The 18,764-nt window shown below is 38.3% G+C and overlaps 1 protein-coding gene across 3 annotated transcripts in view; it reads right to left on the bottom strand.

Moving 5' to 3' along the window:
- Nucleotides 1-4,148: 4,148 nt before the first annotated feature.
- Nucleotides 4,149-18,764, bottom strand: part of Zfc3h1 (zinc finger, C3H1-type containing) — a 56,339-nt gene continuing 41,723 nt past the window's right edge. For 2 of the 3 annotated variants that reach the window (XM_039080126.2, XM_063264419.1), the window contains 12 exons: nt 18,068-18,256; nt 17,131-17,368; nt 14,714-14,819; nt 14,435-14,633; nt 13,329-13,423; nt 9,593-9,703; nt 9,239-9,343; nt 8,950-9,115; nt 7,754-7,854; nt 6,139-6,240; nt 5,483-5,522; nt 4,149-5,219 (listed from right to left, as the gene is read on the bottom strand). In XM_039080126.2, coding sequence (XP_038936054.1) covers nt 5,013-5,219; nt 5,483-5,522; nt 6,139-6,240; nt 7,754-7,854; nt 8,950-9,115; nt 9,239-9,343; nt 9,593-9,703; nt 13,329-13,423; nt 14,435-14,633; nt 14,714-14,819; nt 17,131-17,368; nt 18,068-18,256 — 1,659 coding nt within the window. In that variant the 3' untranslated portion in view covers nt 4,149-5,012. The remainder of the gene's footprint in view (nt 5,220-5,482; nt 5,523-6,138; nt 6,241-7,753; nt 7,855-8,949; nt 9,116-9,238; nt 9,344-9,592; nt 9,704-13,328; nt 13,424-14,434; nt 14,634-14,713; nt 14,820-17,130; nt 17,369-18,067; nt 18,257-18,764) is intronic. The other variant, XM_039080127.2, reaches the window with a different exon arrangement.

Raw genomic sequence — 18,764 nt, 5'->3', positions numbered from 1 at the left:
GTTCAGCTGACCTGATACTCAGCCTTGAAGCTTTCCGATTACCAACTTAAAAGGGAAAATGCAGTTCAAACTCTTTCAAGATGATTGTGAAAATGTTTATATTTGGACTTGGGCTTTTTACTTAACTCACTGAAGATGGTCCTCGAGATATATTTTTATTTTGGATGGCCTTTATTATTTACTTTTTTTCTACAGTCAACTGACATACTCTACATGTTCTGTTTAGTGGTAAGCTTTGTCTTTGAGTGGGAGAAACCCATCAGCACTCACTGCAGTCACAGCATTTAGGACCAGTCAGTCACACTGGCCTCAGACTCCAGAACCTGTTTTGCTGGTGAAAGCATATGGCACATTTTCTTCAATAGAATCACTTTATTTCTGGATTTAACTCCCAATTGACTGCAGGTATTTCTGATACTAAGCTAAAATGTCATATGAAAAAAACCATTTAAAAGTAATGAAGACAACCCTGGGTTCTTCCACATAGAGAAATAATGATCATTCCTAAGAATTTATGGAAAACAAATGTGTGCTTTCAGTGAACTGAAATAGTGCATGTTTTATGTACTAAGAAATTATGAAAGTAGCATTTCTTCTTGTATTATACAACAAATAGGGAGGTGAGGGAGTAAAGCAAGTAGGAGTTTTAGTCCCAATCACAGTTGCCCTACCAAGGTTCTAGTCAGATTCATGTGGAGTTTCTAAGCAGAAGGTACCCCAGGAGGACCTATCTGGCAGTTAGGCTGCTGTGACATTCCCAGTCTTATTTGTCATGTGTAATAAGTTGAAAATGAATCTAAACAAAGTCAAGGAGGCTCTTTTGGATGTTGCTTCTTGTTGAGACAGGTCTTACAATATATCCAAGATGGTCTGGAACTTACAATCCTTCTGTTCAGCCTCCTGGGCACTATATGGGCACCAAGTTGGTTTTGTTGTTTTTAAAGACATTCAAACCCTTTTATAACTCAGCTTTTACTGGCACATTATATTCTAAAGTAACACCAGTTTTCATTATTCATCCTTCATGAGATGTAATACTGACTAAACCCAGAGGGCCTTTTCCAAATCAAGTTCAGAGATGCTGTGAGGGTGTTTCCTTCCTTAGCACAGTCTTTTCTGTTTGGTTAGACTGTATGTGCGGGAATCTTTATTCATCTCTTAATTTAGCGCAGAGCATAAACACAGATTCTGGAAAGAAAATATGCCCAATACTGTTTTGAGACAATGCTGAAAAAGGTCCGATGGCATCCTTCTTACAAGGACCATGCAAAAAAAAGTGGAGACACCTATTTTACTATCCGTGAAAAACAAGCACTGGATCTATCTCAAATGTCAGGAAAATTAAGTCTCTTCAATTTCTTGTTGACACTGGCATAGAGTAGTGCAGAGGCGTACTAACCATCACTGCGTTGTGTGTGGTGCTAAAGAATGGACAGCAGAGGGACAGGCAGCAAGCCCCTTTGATGGCTGCTCACTGCCCCATCCCCACAGTGAAATGCACAAATGAACGATGCCTGCAGAATGGACATTTGGGTGGCATATGGGAGGGGAGCAGGTGAGCGAGGAAAACAAAGAACAGAGAGAATAAAGTTATTTGAAAGCACAATTCTCAAATATTAAAGGTGACTAGGAAAGTATCTTCTCATTTTCCCCTTAACACTGTTAACACAAAAATATAAAAGCAGACAAAGAAAACTGGCCCGGCTTTGTATTTCATCTACATGCTCCTACCTTTTCAAAGCCCTAAATCAATATTTGAACTACAATCTCCCATAAAGTCCCTGTGTATGTGTTGTCAGTCTCAGTCACCTTCTGCTTGTCTGCAGAGCGCCTCTAACCCTTAGATGTTGCACCTGGAGACTCTTGCTTACTTTATGATGTGGGTTTATATGCCTTTCATTGAAAGCAACCCGCCCTAGATAATCTAGTGAGAAAAATGTTACAAGGTCCACTTTCCGTTAAAAGACAAATAAAAATATTAGGCTATTCTCTAAAATGAGGAAAAACACATAAAAATTCAGTGTAATCTATTACTTCATTTCCTTCATCATAGATAAAGCCCCATAGCATAAAATGCCTTTTGTGTCCTTCTCCAGATAAGGAAGAGGATGTAGGAGGCTGCAGTTCTCACTGATACTCTTCACTGCCCACCCTCTCTCTGATTTGTCTCTATCTATAGATTCTATCATATACCATGTTAACCATTCCAACTTTAACCCACTATTTTATTTTGTTATTGTTGAAAGCACTTCATAAATGAAAAGAAGCTGAATACTGAAAGAACAGGAGCCTTAATTTTAAAAGTGTTTGCTATTTTTATGGAAATGCTAAGGTGAGTTGTGAATGACAGGAGAAAGACCGACAGAAGCCATCAGCAGTAGAGACAGAGAACACACACCTGTGATCACAGCACAGGTGAGAGAGGTGGTGGAAGGGGGACTGCCACAAGTGTGAGGCTGGTCTGTAGGGAATTCCAGGCCATCCTGGGCTACACAGTGAGACTATGATTTAAAACCTGGGAAGAGAAGAGTCAATACTAGATACCTTTATGGTTTAGCAATTTGACAACTGATCAGAAAAGAAAGCAACTATTCCTATATGGTATCTGAATAGTAAATCCTGAGGTTGTTACAATGTACACATGTGTATATTCTTTGTGGATGGCATCCAGAATTTCATGCACCTAATGGGTAGAGCTCTCCACAAAACCAAAATCATAGGAGGAATGGTGTGTGGAAAATAGCTCTTGTGGATGAAACCACTAATAAAGAATAAAAATTTAAAAAAAATATGGGGGCTGGAGAGATGATCAGCAGTTAAGAGCCCTCCCTGGCTGCCCTTATACAGTGCCTGAGTTTGATTTCTAGCACCCACTTTGCATTCCATAACCATCCATATCTCTAGAACCACATCTAACAGCCTCTTTCTAGTCTCTGAGGGCACTGCATGCACACTGCATGCAGACATATATGTGTATGTGTACACATATGTGCCCATACATATGGGGGCAAAAACCCATACACACAGAATTAAACCTAAGAAAAAAGTTTAAAGGTTAAAACTTGGCCCTGTCTTCTAAAAACCTGAGACATTTCAATAATATTACAACTGCTAAACTGTAGAGGAACCCATGGGGAGAAGTTGCATATGATGGTGGAGGAAGGTGCCTACTGCTGCATGTGTGTAGAGCAGAAGACAATTGGTGTTCTCTCCTTCCACTGTGACGCGGGTTCTGGGGACCAAACTCGGGTTATTAGCTTCACTCAGCCTGCATCTGACCTGCTGAGTATCAGAAATAATCTGCTAAGCATAAGGATGTGCCCACAGCTTTCAGATCACCAGAACAGGAGAGCCTTCCCGTGGACGGTATTTAAATACATGCAATGGAAGGACACCCTTCGGGGACTTGTATCTTCTAATGAAACTTCTTTGGTTATAGAAAAAAATCCAAAAGCCACTGTTTTGACTTTTGGTTACATGGAGGACACTGGACAACTGAATTCCATCCTTGACACAGTGAAACAATATCAACTAGCAAATCACGTGTCACTACAGACAGTGAGTCTTCAAAGTACAGTTTTATTTTGAGTAAACACTGCACAAACAGAAGGATGGACTGATCTGTCTGTCATGTCGGAGCTGCTGCTCTGCTTCCTACAGTTAGGCTGCACACAGCTGCCTGGGAGGCCACACTTACTGCGCTGTGCAGTCATAACTATTTAGCAAGGCACAAACAACGCAGTAAACTAAACAGAAAGCAGCTTCTCTTTCCATGGCATATTTAACAGAGCCCAGCATGTTTTTAGGAAGATCACTCAAACTACAACTTGGTGACACTAACCATATTTTTGAGGACACCATGCTTAATGGTAGTATAAACCCATCTGCTCACTGTTCTCAAAAGAGAACGACGCCAGTGTTCACCACGTAAACAGCCATTGGTTTCTGCTGTTTTAAATGAGAGAAGAGTGGCAGAAGAAGAAAGCAATGGTGTCATGGGAAGAATCCTGGCTCCTACTTCCACCCTTCCCCACCAGAGTGAGAAGTGAACAAAGACAGCACCACTATTAAAAGTTAACTTATATTAAAGATATTTTGTACACCAACCACAAAGTAGTACTTGAATACAAAGCAGTTCCAATATTAACTGTTCTTTAAACTGTTAAACTTTATTATAAATTAAAATTTCTTTACAAAAAAAATTGCACATAATATTTGACCACTCTTAGGTTCTGATGCACTGGCATTTGCAATGGTTTCTTTATCTTCAAGTTAAACAGTCTCAGCAAGGAGTCCAGCACGCAGAAAGGGCAGTCAACAACCCTGCTAGAACATTCAAGTGCAACTAGCAGACTTGTGGCCATGGCAGCTACACTCTCCTTAAGATGGACTGCTTACGTCTAAACCCTGAAATGAAGAATCTCAGAGACTTAAAGGGGAGGAACTAAAAGGGACTGCCTGCTTTTTTACTGTAAACATGGCCCTGGAAACTAAATCCCAAACAAGAATCTCTCAGGCATCAGAGAGTGTCAAGTGGACCAGGAATAGCACAACATAAAGGTAGGGAAAGTAAAAAATGAAACCAAAAACAAAGTAAAATTAAAATAAACGTCAGTCGCTTCGAGGAGCTATACTTACGTACATGATGTTAGAGAGTCTGGCAGGGCCCAGAAGCAGGCCAACAGGGAGTTCATTTATCCGTTCCAAGAGTGTCACTCATGTTCATTGCTTCCGGTTTTACGGATAGGGCATTGTAGGAAACTTGATATGATCAATAATGCTTGTCTGCCTTACACAGACCTTAGCCAGGGATCAGCCTAATCTTGAAGAATCATTCAAATAATTTTGGCAATTATTATAAGGGCTTAGAACTGACTGCACCCAGTGTTCAGAGATTCTTGCTTTCTGTTTTGTTACTGTTTAAATTTAAGAGCTCATTTAGGCTGACTCCAATCTCTTGGCACTTGGAAACTAGTTTTCTCAGGTTATCAGTTTTACCTCCTTCTGATGCTTCAAACAAGAGTTGCTGTAAAAGACAGGGAAGCATAGAAGTAAGAGACAGCTATGTTTTGAGCATTTACCACATCAATGGATATGGCACATGCAGAAAATTTATAGGAAAACGTCAAGATAAAATAAAAGATAAAAAGCATTACATCTTTCCATAGTGATGCACAAAGAGGTAACTTCTGTAAGGCTCTCTGATATAAACGGTGGACCTATAAGATAGACAAACACACACTTTCATCAGAAAACATGGTGCACAAAACTTTCAAAAACCTGTCTGCTTCAAGGCAGAATTTACAATATACTAGCATTCAAGTTAAACATGGTTCTCTTGGGATTTAGAGATTTGAAATGGAGTGCTTGAAGGTTAACTTTTATCCTTAATCCTTTTAAAGTGAGAGGCAAACAAAAGGGGCAAAATAGCTAAAAGGAAAAGGAAGTGGCCCATCTGATAATCCAATTACGAACTGCTTACCTCTCTTTGTCCCTTTAGAGCAATCTCAGCAGCAATGGCTCTAAGGGAAAAAAGGAATATAGAAAAGGGGGAAAATTTATATATCTTCAAACAAAATGAAACACCAGCACTGGCAGAATACTGATTGTGGGAATCTGAATACAAAACTTCCTGAAAGTAACAGGCTAAACCTCCAAGGAGTGTAACCTACAGTGAAAAGAAAAATTCAACAATTTTTATCAACTTTACAAGAATAAAGCAGACCAGTGTTTGAACATGAGTAAGATTTATGGGAGGGGAAAAAAATCAAAATTAGTACTAACACCTTACAAATAAAAGCATAGCTATAAAAACATGTACAGACTGTAACAGGGGAAACCCTACATTTTAAAGATGGTTCTAAAGTGTTATATACACTTATTTGTTTGATAATATTGTTATCAAAATGTTCTCCCTCATCAAAATTATTATTATTAATATTATCATTAATCTCAGAAGCAGCTATTAATGAGCATTTTACTCGCTCTAGGTATTAAACCACAGCAAGTACCTAAAACAACTCTATACTATGTCTGTTTAGGGGAGGGGATAAGATGCTATTTCAGATTTACCTGTCTGGAGCAACCCTTACAAATAAAAGCATAGCTATAAAAACATGTACATGATTGTTGCATTACATTTTCCAGGTGGCCAGGCATGTTGGTAAATTATATGTAAACATCTTGGCTTGGAGTTTCAGAATCTGAACATTGCTTTCTTCCCATTCGTGTTGAAGTAGCCTGTAAAGTACATTCAGGAAAATGAACAAAGCATTCAAAGTGCAGGGCACTCCAATGCGCTCTACAACAGGATGTACAACAAGGCGCCAAGGTTGGCCAGTTAAATCCTAACAAGGACACAGCAAACATTTATAGAATGTCTCTTGTGACAACTGTCCCAGGATCACAATGCGCTAAACTACTGTTTACAGCTATCCTCAACAACACAAAGAGCTCGTGCATTCCCGCGTGCAGAAAGCAAAAGCAATCTCAGTACAGACTCCTCTACCCCAAGTGTTTTTAAGGTAATGACTCGACACATCAATATAATTTTAAAAAACTATTTTTCTTTCCTAAAGCAAGCATATTGAATATTGAATATTTCTGGGACTAAAATGAAATATAATAGCTAAGTGTTGAGCTCTTATTCTCCTGGTGGGGAGAGGTAACAAAGGTAATCATAGCAAGAATGGACCAAAACACAAGTAGTATGGCTTACCCACAATTAAACTACCTATGTTTTACCTATGTAAACTGTTTATCATAACAGAAACTAGATTCAAACAGAAAGAAAATACAATCATACTTTCTACTTCACATGCATATCAAAGATAACTTTCTTTTTTTTTTTTTTTTGGTTCTTTTTTTCTGGGGACCGAACCCAGGGCCTTGAGCTAAATCCCCAACCCCCAGATAACTTTCTTTATTGAAATTTCCACCACTAGCTTCTGAACATTAACACAGTTGTCATGAAATTTAATTCTAGAATAATATGGCTAATTTTCTCACAAACTTTGGATTATTTTCCAGACATATACTATATTTCAGACATATAGTATATATTTCATATGCATCATAGCATGGAGAATGCACTTTAAAACAAAAGAGAGTATCTGATAAAAAACATTAGCTATTTTATAAAGACAGCTCTACGGTAAGATGCAACCAACTCAGGGAAAATGACTGCGGTACGCGGTCACTGCAGTGTGCAATGCCTGCACAGTGGGTGTCCAAGCGTGGGCAGGGTAAAGTACTCTTAAGAGATTACCCTGATAGAGCAATTAAGTCACACACAGTGTTCAGAAACTCTTACTCTAAATGAATGTGGACATCCTAGGTCTGTGCTTAAACAGGATCTCAAACCTATTTGTTTTAAGTTTTAACAACAAAAAGTTAGCCTACTTTGTTATTCGTAAGAATATATTGGTTTTATGTCACCAACCCATGAGATCCCAGTACCTGCTAAATATCTGAATAATTGACATGGAAATGTAATATTCCTTTAGCATGCAAAGTAGGTTTACTGCTTATGATGCATATGCAGTAATAAATGGTATACAGTTCTCTGAAATGACCGGATTTTTTTTTCCATTGTCTTTGTATGAAGAACTAAACGTCACTTAACAATTCTGAGGCTAGAGTAGTATAGAGCCATGAGGAAAAGGCAGAACTACATACAGATTTATCAAGGTTTCAAAATTAATTTCATATGAAGAGCCTATACTACTGAGCTGAAAACCAGAATCTTTCTTACCTCAGTGCAAGTCGAGAGTTTGCTGGCATAACAGAGCAGAACCGTTCCAGGGTTTTGGAGTGCTGAGTCTTTGGAACACAGCTCAAATAAAAGAAAATGACCTGCGAAGGTTGAGCGAGGTGAAAATGAATGCAACTAAAAAGCAGACCCCAGTTACCTATTTAATGAAAAAAAAAGGTCTTTAAGACACAAATGTACAAATTATAATGTGTGATTAACTATGCTAGCCACTTTCCAAATACAAAGTAGAGACTACAGTCTAGGGATGAGAGCCATGGACAAAGCACTGACAGGAAGCCAGGAGTCCGAGTTCAATCCTGAGTCTACCTTTACTTGCTGTGCACTGCTGGGCAAGTCAGAGGGCTAACAGTACTTGCCACATCTTGCTCATGGAATCCCCGTAAGAAAATGACTTAATGTCCATGTAGTGGTTTGAGATCCTGGGATAAAGAACGGCACAGAAGCACATCACACATTAATCAGTTATCCTGATGAGCAGCAGAACCATCCTACAGAGGGGGAGTGGGAGTGCACATCTAAGTCTACACTGAATTTTAGTAAGCAGGAGCTTTTGGGTTACATTACATTGACTGAAATCAGACTCTGAAAAGAAACAAACCTGCTTTACCCTTTGTGAGGACGTCATTAATCATAGTTTACTATTATAAATGTAAATAGCACCTTATTTTCAGTTCTGTGACTCCCTAAGCCTGCATTTGCTTGACAGAAATTAGCAAGAGTAGCTACAATCAATATGGTTTTCTATTCATTTATTAATTTATTCACTTTGCATCGATCACAGCCCTCCCTCTCCTCCCACGCCCCCTCCGCCTCACGTAGCCCCTCCCCTATCCCCAGGATATCCTAATTTTTACAAGGCCTAAGAAGGCACCTTTTCCTGGACTATGAAGTAAAGAACTGATCACAGGAAGGATGGTGAATGTTAGCAAAGTGGTCCCAGGAAAAGCTCTCAATATAAAATAGTAGGTTTTTTTTTTTTTTTTTTTTGTTCTTTTTTTCGGAGCTGGGGACCGAACCCAGGGCCTTGCGCTTCCTACGTAAGCACTCTACCACTGAGCTAAATCCCCAGCCCCATAAAATAGTAGTTTTGCTGTCTTTGGTAAATTTTCATTGTTATATACAGACATTTTATAACAAAACAAAAAAAAAACCAAAAAGAACCATTAAATTCTTACCCGATTATGAAATTCATAGTTGGACCAGTAATCAGCACTGCTAAAAGGGATGGGGTATCGGGCAGGGACCGTAACCAAACATCTATTCACTAAGTCAGTAAAAAATTTGAATTCTTGGACTTTATTTCTGGATCCAGCAGCTCTATTATTGGCAAAGACAAGATAACTGCCAAAAGAAAGACATTGTGCTTCAGAATAATTAAGCCAGTAACTCAGCAAAAAGATGATCACCCTTTCCCCACCATAGGACTACTCCAAAAATCCCTTTCTTAAACAGAGCTAAACTTACTCCATCCAAATCTTCTGCACGATATCAGACCTCATGGCCACCCCTAATGCTGCTTCATATGCTTCTATTGTCTCTTTAATACTTGACTGAAGAGGATGACAAAGGCTGCAAAGAAATGAAGAAAATAAGTGTTTAGTTTAACTTCGTTAGGTAAAGGAATGACAGCACACACTTTAAACATACAGACATTATTACAGTAAAGTCTCCTTGTTCTTGTCTTTCAGTAAATACAGGCTTAGCATCTCTTTGAATGTGCTTCAGTGACTCTTTAATACATCATAATTCATAAAACATCAACTGTAAATAGAGAGGTTTAACATGCAGCGTTCCTCTCCACAGTAGATAATGTCTCACCAGTAAATCAGCCATAAATAAGGGACTTGGTTGTTAAATACATCATCATCAAAATTTCCTTTACATAAGCACGCTGGAATGTCAAGTGGTCCTGGGATATTTAAGAGATACCTGAAAGGAGAAAATCCCAACATTATATGAAATTATGCCTAGGCACACATGGATTAAAATACAGACATTGATAATCTTGAGTTTCAACTTAATTGAAATATTTCTACAAAAGAATGAACTTTTCTAAAATCATACCTGCTCAAAATTTTACTTTTATACCAATATGGATTAACTCTCCCCAAATAAGTTTGCAATTTTATTCCCCAAATTAAACAAATCATCTAATTAAACCTTATTAGAAATAAAAGGTCCAAATGAGATTACAAAGTATCTGAAATTTCATAAAATCTGTACATTCTTGTAGGGGCAAAGTGCTACAAAATCTGTTATCTGAATATGTATATGTATAGATAGATAGATAGATAGATAGATAGATAGATAGATAGATAGACAGACAGACAGACACATATAAAAGTTTAATTTAGACATAACAAATAAAATATTACATACAAGAATTTATCAGGGGTTGGGGATTTAGCTCAGTGGTAGAGCGCTTGCCTAGGAAGCGCAAGGCCCTGGGTTCGGTCCCCAGCTCCGAAAAAAAGAACCAAAAAAAAAAAAAAATTATCAGAAAAAGAGCCATTTTCAGAGTATCAAAATGCTCTGAATTCTATCACCCCTTTCTTTTCAAAAGCAGAAGAGCAGTGTTTAAGAGGTCATCCTTAGAAACCTGAATAAGCCTCTTTGACTTTCACTACTTCAGCTCTTCTTCCAATGTATCTGAGTCTCTTTATGTGTAACATCAGAGTCATGGATTCATCTAATCTTGAAATGACAATCTAAATATAATCATTTACAATGGATTTTAAAAGGACTGTAAGGGAAAAATTTTAAAGCGTTAGCCCAGCTTGTGGGAAGGCAGCAAACAGAGAGAGCATCTGGAGGTCGGGTTAGCATCCCCACTATCACAGCTGGCTCTATTACTTTGAGTTACCCAGGACTGAGGACTTTAGAATCCTCCATTGAAAAGTAAAATGACTTCAAATCTAATGTACATAAAACTGTATTATCTCTAGGGCAACTTTCTCAAAGTGAATGAAAACACCAAGGTAACTTTCTAGATTCATTTGAAACAAATAAAATAGTTCTTGCTGCTTGTCATCTTTATACTAAATGAAAGTATAATCTTTATGCTATAAAGAGTTGATCAAATCCACTTCTAGATAAGTATTACAGTGCTACATATTATCTTGAATACATTTCAAGCACTGATTTCTACTAATAAACTAATTATTATATATGCTTAAAATATATATACATACACATAACAATGAACCAAAAATTATCTCATTTACTGGCACTCTCTGAATATTTAACTCAAAAGACATTTTGAGGGGTTGGGGATTTAGCTCAGCGGTAGAGCGCTTGCCTAGCGAGCACAAGGCCCTGGGTTCGGTCCCCAGCTCCGAAAAAAAAAAGAAAAGAAAAGAAAAAAAAAAAAAGACATTTTGTTTTCTCACAATGTAGCCTGGGTTAGTCTTAAACTCAAATCCTTCTTCCTCAATCTCTCAAGTACTTGTATCACAGGCGTGTGCCACTATGGCTATAGGCTTCTTAAATTAATCCTTGTGCAGACAAATACTTTCCTATTATCTACATAAACTAAGTACAGGTGTCTTTTTTCTAATTCTTGGTGATATATGATTATTTCACAAAAGAATTTAATAAAAGATGTCAGTAAAAAAACCATAAGGTGATTTAGAGGCAATCTAGTTTCAAATTTTTATAGATACTGTTTTTTATTCTGCTCAATTAAGCTAGCATCAAGATCTAAAGACCTTTGATTAGTTACCAAGGCAAAATCTGGCATCACCCCTTTGTAAGCTAAACTAATTATCTCCATGACCAAGGGTAAACCAGAGCACAAGTCTGTCAAGGGCTTTGTTTGGCCTTGAATTAGTCTTTTGCCAAAGTTCAAAAGCAAACCAATTTAATTTTAAAGAAAAGAAAAAAAAGACTGGGTGTGGAGGAGGGAATCGACTTCTAAATTCCTTCTATTTCTTGTCTGTTCCTCGACATTCTTTTTTTTTTTTTTCCTTTTCTTTTTTTTCCCCGAGCTGGGAACCAAACCCAGGGCCCTGCACTTGCTAGGCAAGTGCTCTACCACTGAGCTAAATCCCCAATCCACGTTCCTCGACATTCTTGTAACTATATTTAAAATATTAATGTCCATATTTTAAGAATTTTTAAAGGTATTGATAAAATGTAAAGGTCTAAATTTACAAAAACAAAACAAACCAGAGATAAACAAACTTTATTTTCAATCTGACTTACTGGGAGATAGCTGGACAGAGAGCTCAAGTTTTAAACACTGATTGCTCTCCCAAAGGACCTAATTCAACTGCTAATACCCAGGGCTCTGGATTATATTAGCTCTTTATCAACCCATAACCATCTGTAATTCTAGGTCCAGAGCATCTAAAGCCCCCTTTCTGGCCTCCTTAGGCACTAAGCACACAACATGATACACAGACTTAAGTGCAGGCAAAACACCTATCCACACAAAATTTAAACATGTGACTTGACATTGCATGCTTTTATTAAAAGGTAGACTAAGGAGAAAGGGGGAGGAGGGCAGCATCTAGGTAAAAGTATCATCTGCACAATTTTGACTTGCCACCACAAAACTAAGATTTTATTTTCACTTATCAGTATTTCCTATAAGAATTCTTTTAGGGAGCTGATGAGATGGCTCAGTGGTCAAGAGTGCTGGCTGCTCTCACAAAACACTAGAGGTTAGTTCCCAGCCCCAGTACAGGGTGCTGGCAACTGTCTGTAACTCCCAACACTCCTTCTGGACTCCTTGAGCATTATACATACATATACACAGAGAATTTATAATTTAGAAATGTATAACAAAGTAATGGAGAGTATCATAAATATTTTCTTTTTGATGATGTTTTTCTCACAATCAGCAAACTGTAGTTATTTTTATAAATACAAGTTTACTGGAGCACAGACACACCCATTCATTTACTGACTTTTTTTCCCCACTACAACACCACAGCTGTGTAGGAATAATAAAACATAACCTGCAAACTGAAAACTATTTTCTGGTTCAAGAAAAGAGCAGTTGTTCCCATACAGAGAAATGAGGAAGAAGGAGGAAAAGTTTAAAGTCTTCCATTCTTTGATGATCTGAGTATCTCTTTCAATGTTGTGACAGAGCTCTCAGCAAAGTAAGGACAGTAACTACAGAGTTATTGAGAAACTGATGGGTTGAGAAAAAAAAATCCTCTAAAGCTGTTTACTAACCATTTCACAGCCTAAATAGAGCAGTAACTTAGAAAGGGCTTTTTGTTTGGGTTTTTTAAAATTAACCAGTAAGTAAAATCCATTTTTTCACGTTATCACTGAGATTGTCTCCGGACTCATCATTACTGCAGGACTAAACAACAATTAACAGGGTAAATAGAGAAGCTACAAAAGCCTTAGCTGTATGCTATCTTGCATTTTATATCTTGCTTCCATTCCCTCATCTTCAGCCCTCAGGACAGCTCTGTAGGAGAGTACTCGGGATATTAAATAAGCAGTCTGAATGGAATCAACCAACAAGAAAATACTATCTTTCCACTGGCCTAAATTCTTTCTCATTCCTCTACAGACCAAAATTCCCACAACTTACCGAAATAAATCCACATTACTATACTTCTCAAAGCCAGGTTTAAAGAAGGATCCAATAAATTGTCTCAAAAGTGGAAGAAGCTTATCACCTCCGTTCTATAAAAGAAAGGAGGGACACATGTCAGGCTTGTATTTGATAAAGACTTTGACGAGATTATTTTTCTTGGTGAGATGGGAACAAAATGAGTAAACATGAACGCACCCTCACTTCCTGTGATAGCTGGTTCTAATCGATAACCTGACATCACCTGGGAAGAGTCTCACCTGTGGATACTGTCATAATTGTTATTTGATATGGAAGGTCCAAGTCATTGTGGCACCATTCCCAAGGCTGAGGACCCTGATCTATGTAAGTGTGGACAGTAAGTGGGTACTAATAAGCACACATGCTCTTGAGTGTATGTATGACTCTCTGCTCTTGAGCGTGAGTGTGACTAGTTGCTTCGGGCTCCTGATGCTGTAATAAATGGATGCTAACCTATAATTGTTGAGTTTAAATAAACCTTATCTTCCCCAAGTTGTTTTTTGTCCAGGTTTTCATCACAACAGAAATGAATTTGAAACACCTCTGGATTAAATTCAACTAACTATTAAATAATGTATCTAGTATTATCAAAGGCTCAATCAGCCTTTGATTAATCTAAGATCTTTTTTTTTTAAGATTTTATTTATTTGTTTTATGTATGTGCGTACACTGTCACTGTCATCAGACACACCAGAAGAGGGTATCAGATTCCATTATAGATGGTTGTGAGCCATCACGTGGTTGCAGGGAATTGAACTCAGGACCTCTGGAAAAGCAGACATGTTCTTAACTGCTGTCCCCAGCCCCTACCAAGACCTTAAGCAGCTATCACATCTGTTGCTAATGTGGATACTTTGGGTGTAAACATAAATAACATAGTTTGTGCTCTTGAGGAGTTCTTAGAGACAAAAAGCCCTGCACGCAAATGCAATGGTAAAACTGCAGGAAGAGCAGGAAAATCTAGTTTAACCTACAAAGGGCAGAAAGACCAAGAAGGCTATGCTACCGGGAGAAGTCACTGGTGAGGGAATACAAAATACAGAAATACCGTATTTAAGAAGCATGAGTAATTTTTGTTTTACCTGCAAGATGAAAAATTTGCAGAGATGATAAAAAATTTCCGCATTCTGAGGATTATTTTCAAATGCAGTAAGCCAAACCCATCGGGCTTTGTCATAACAATCTGTTTTCAAATACAAAGCTGCGAGGGTTTCCAATAACTGGCAGTTTGTGGGACAGGACTCCAGTAAGCTTTTACAAAGCTCCACTGCCTCCTCATCCCTAAGAAGAAGAAGGAGGAGACGGGGCTCAGACACTGTGAGGACTGACTTTAGCACAGTTGTCTGCTCATTGAGCTTTACCTCTCCAGGAGCTGGTGTAGAGCCATCATGTTTGTGTAAAGTGGAAGGCAGACCTCTGTTCTTTCTCCACTGGTAAGGGCCTCGTCTGTACACGCTTTCACGGCATCTACCACCAAACACAAAGTCAATCACTTCATGTCATACTGAAAAGACAGCAACATAAACCCATGTGTCTCCATTTAAGGACCAGGCCTGATTTCAAAAAGACCATAAGGCTTCAACTTCATGAATAGACTGTAAGTCCCAGAAAGTCATAAGACACCAGCTCTAGAAACAGACCATAAAGTCCAGAACAAGATCATAAAATCCCCTCCCAAAAACAGCCTTGGATATCCAGAAAAATGGGGAAATACCTTATCTCAGAATGGGCCATCTGTGCCTAGAGCCCTATCTCATCACATGGTTAAACATTCACAACATAGGAACACAGACACTGACCTCCTGTGACCCCCTAGAGCCCACCAATGAAATTTTAGAATACCTAATCCCTCTAAGAAGGCCTGCCTGCCTTTGTCTGGGGTCTCCTGCACTTTAGAGAAGGGTCCACGCGCACGCTGGTTGTTTCTGCACACTTTCTGAATCTGGGGCCCTCCTTCTATTACCAACTCTAAGACGCCCTTCCTAGCCCATCATCCTCCTGTCGTCACTTAACCCTGACATCCACCCAAGTGCAGTGCTTCAGGTCTCACCACACTCCTACACTTCCAGATACTACCTTACGTTCCTGTTAAAAGTAGAACCATCTCTTATGAGATTCCACTAACAATAAGCGGTATTTTTACTTAAATTAGCATCTGTAATTACCTTAAATTCCTTAAAACTCACTCCAAAAATAGAACCACAAAATTATCTTTCAATTTTTTTCTGATCACTTAAAGGAGTCTTTCTTTGATGTTTTTACCTAAACTAGATTTTTTTTCCCTTAAAAAAAAAAAAATTCCTCCCCTGAAAATATAAGGGTGGGTCCTTCCGCTGGTTTAACACCTTCTTTTGAACTGGTAAGGTCACTTTGCAGAGCACCTGTACTCATCACCACACTCTCTGAATACTTGCATGAATTCAATCTCTCCTCCCACACACTCCTGGGGATGGACTACCACCATCAGGCTTGGGCTCATCATCCAGACTTCTCACTGGTCTGTATTAGTTCTTTCCTTTCTTCTTCTCCACTCCTCTCCTCCCCTCTCCCCTGTCCTCTCCTCTACTCTCCTTTCTTCCTTTCTTCTTTCCTCCCTTCCTTCCTTCCTTCCTCCCTTCCTTCCTTCCTTCCTTCCTTCCTTCCTTCCTTCCTTCCTGATCTGCCTGCCTCTGCCTCCTGAGTGCAGGGATTAAAGGCATGTGCCACTGTGCCTGTTCTTACAGCTCAATCACAGAAGCCCTATTCTGGTCTGTTTTCTTATATAGAGTAAAGTTCAACCCCCTCCTTTGTCTTCCCTTTTTTCATGGGTATTCAACAAGGGTTTATTAAGCACTTAGCAAATCACAGAAATTCAACCAAAGCCCTTAGGAAATACACAAACAAGCACAGGTCTGTATCTTTGAGAAGGTCGCCTTGTACACGTTGTAGTTCTGCTTCACAGTTCAGCCCCAACTCTCAGACACTTTCCTAGAACTCGAAAACCTATAGTAATCTCCCCCTCCTGAGTTTAGAGTACCAAATAATTCTACAAATGACAGATTCTTACTTCTTAAAATTTATACTACATACTAATACATTGTATATGGCCTTACATACTTCATAATTATATCAAATGCATAAACCACCATCAGGATTATATACTTACGTTAGGGAGGAACAGGTTTTAAACTCAATTATATGTTCAATATGGCAGATTTATGTTTAGCATATAATATTGACAACATGAAAAAAATTAAGGGGGCTGAAGAGATGGCGCTGCAGTTAATGGCACTGACTGCTCTTTCAGAGGTCCCAAGTTCAAATCCCAGCAACCATATAGTAGCTCACAACCATCTATGGTGAATCTGAAGACAGCTACAGTGTACTTATATATAATAAATAAATCTTAAAAAACAGAAAAACCCACATCCTTACGAGACTTACAGAACAAAATAAACAAGCAAACTTAGCTCTACAATTTGATCAACTCCTCTAACCTGATTGTATTATCAGGAAGTAAACGTGCGCATGCAGATGCACATGCATTTAATAACAATACATTAATCTTGCATCCTTTGCCATAATAAAAAAAATTAAGCCACAATGTAGCTTTTCTGTTTCACAGATGCACTGACCATCTTAAGTAACTCAGTAGTATAAAAAATACTTAGAAACTAAAGTGCAATTACAAATTAAGTCACCCCATTTTTTGAAGTGATAATGAATAAGTGAACTGATGTTCTGAACAATGGTTTGTAATTTGTAATGCCTGATATCATAATTAATAAACATCACTTACCCTCAAACACTGCTAGTAATAAGTCTGGGTTAGTCTTGACATCTTGAGCTGCTTGCCATGGCATTACAAATGGTTCTGTGTTAACAATCCTTGAAGGATTAGCATTAGATGGATCATAAAGTTTTGAAGGGAGACTATTGAACTCAATAAGATGTATGTAGGCCAGCCACGCCAGACACCGATCTTCTGTCCTAAGGTATTCAGCTACTATTGCATCATTAGCCAATTTTAATGCATTCTAGGGAAAATGAAAACATTTGGAAGTGTTTTTAAATACTCATTCCCATCCACAAAAAGATTCAAATCTAAAGAATGAAACTGAATAAATGATTCTTAAATATATGAGTGAGAACAAATTTCAAGATAGTTTCTCCGTGTGGCCCTGGCCACCCTCAAACTCAGAGATCCCTGCCTCTGACTCCCAAGTGCTGGGATTCGTGTTGGGATTAACGGCATGCACCATCACCAACTGGCTTATAAGTGACATTTTCTATAGTCACCACATTTTTCAATGACAAATTTGAGATTACTCAAGTTTGATATAATAATGAAATAAAATGAAAAATATTAAGATCCCTTACACTTAAAATCTGATAAGTTAAAGACAAAAGAAGGAAAGAAGAAAAGAAAGAAAGACAGGCAGACTGATTGACTGAAAAATCCTTTTAGATCATAGGTTAAGGCTTAGTTAGGAAGTGACTAACACAATCTTTTGAAGTAAACCCTATAAAAACTCAGTTTTTTTTGTTTGGTCGGCATAGGCATAAAGGCAGTATGCCAACCAAACAAAAGTAGAGTGTCACCACAACTTACTTGTAAGTGACAAGAGTTCAAATCCAAAGCCTCACTGTTCAACAGTGCTCCAGTGCTACTCACGTCTGAGACCTGTATACACACACTATGCAAGATGAGATCAGATACTATCATAAGTGTTTACCTGTAAAATCGCAAGTGCGCTTTGGCATCTCCCAGTGAATATATGTAGCTGAACTCTAAACAAAAGAGCCTCTAACAGCTGAAAGGACAGAATATCTGATGTTTCCCGTTTGGCTGCTCCCATCAGAAACTCTACCATCCTCTCACACACGTAATCCTTTTCTTCAAAGGTGCTTTCTAGGTGCAAAAACTGATGAAAATGGTTTCACATAATTAATCCTGCTTTATAGGAAAACACTACATATAAACTGTCATTCAATTAAGATACTGTCTCAATAGATATACAATTATGAAAAGAGTAACTATAAAAATAAATAAACCTACTTTCCAGTATAATATCCAGATCTGCCTTCTGTCACAGATTAGTACATAAAATCAGATGAACTAAAATAAAAATGTATTCTCCCAATCAACACCCAGAGCAACTGTACTTCATTTCTGAATCAATATGGTGAACAAGACCATGACAGAGATGCAGAGCTTACATTTATGACCATACACAATCTATGCTGATGGGGAATGTGACTCTTTAAAAATGAAAGAGCAGTGTCTGTGGATGGAGCGATAGCTCAGCAGTTAGAAGTTCAGGGTTGGGGCTGGGGATTTAGCTCAGTGGTAGAGCGCTTACCTAGGAAGCGCAAGGCCCTGGGTTCGGTCCCCAGCTCCGAAAAAAAAAAGAACCAAAAAAAAAAAAAAAA

This window comes from Rattus norvegicus, chromosome 7, assembly GCF_036323735.1.
Source record: "Rattus norvegicus strain BN/NHsdMcwi chromosome 7, GRCr8, whole genome shotgun sequence".
NCBI lineage: Eukaryota > Metazoa > Chordata > Mammalia > Rodentia > Muridae > Rattus > Rattus norvegicus.
The sequence above is the reverse complement of the archived record's forward strand: the minus strand, read 5'-3'. Positions and strand labels throughout refer to the sequence as shown.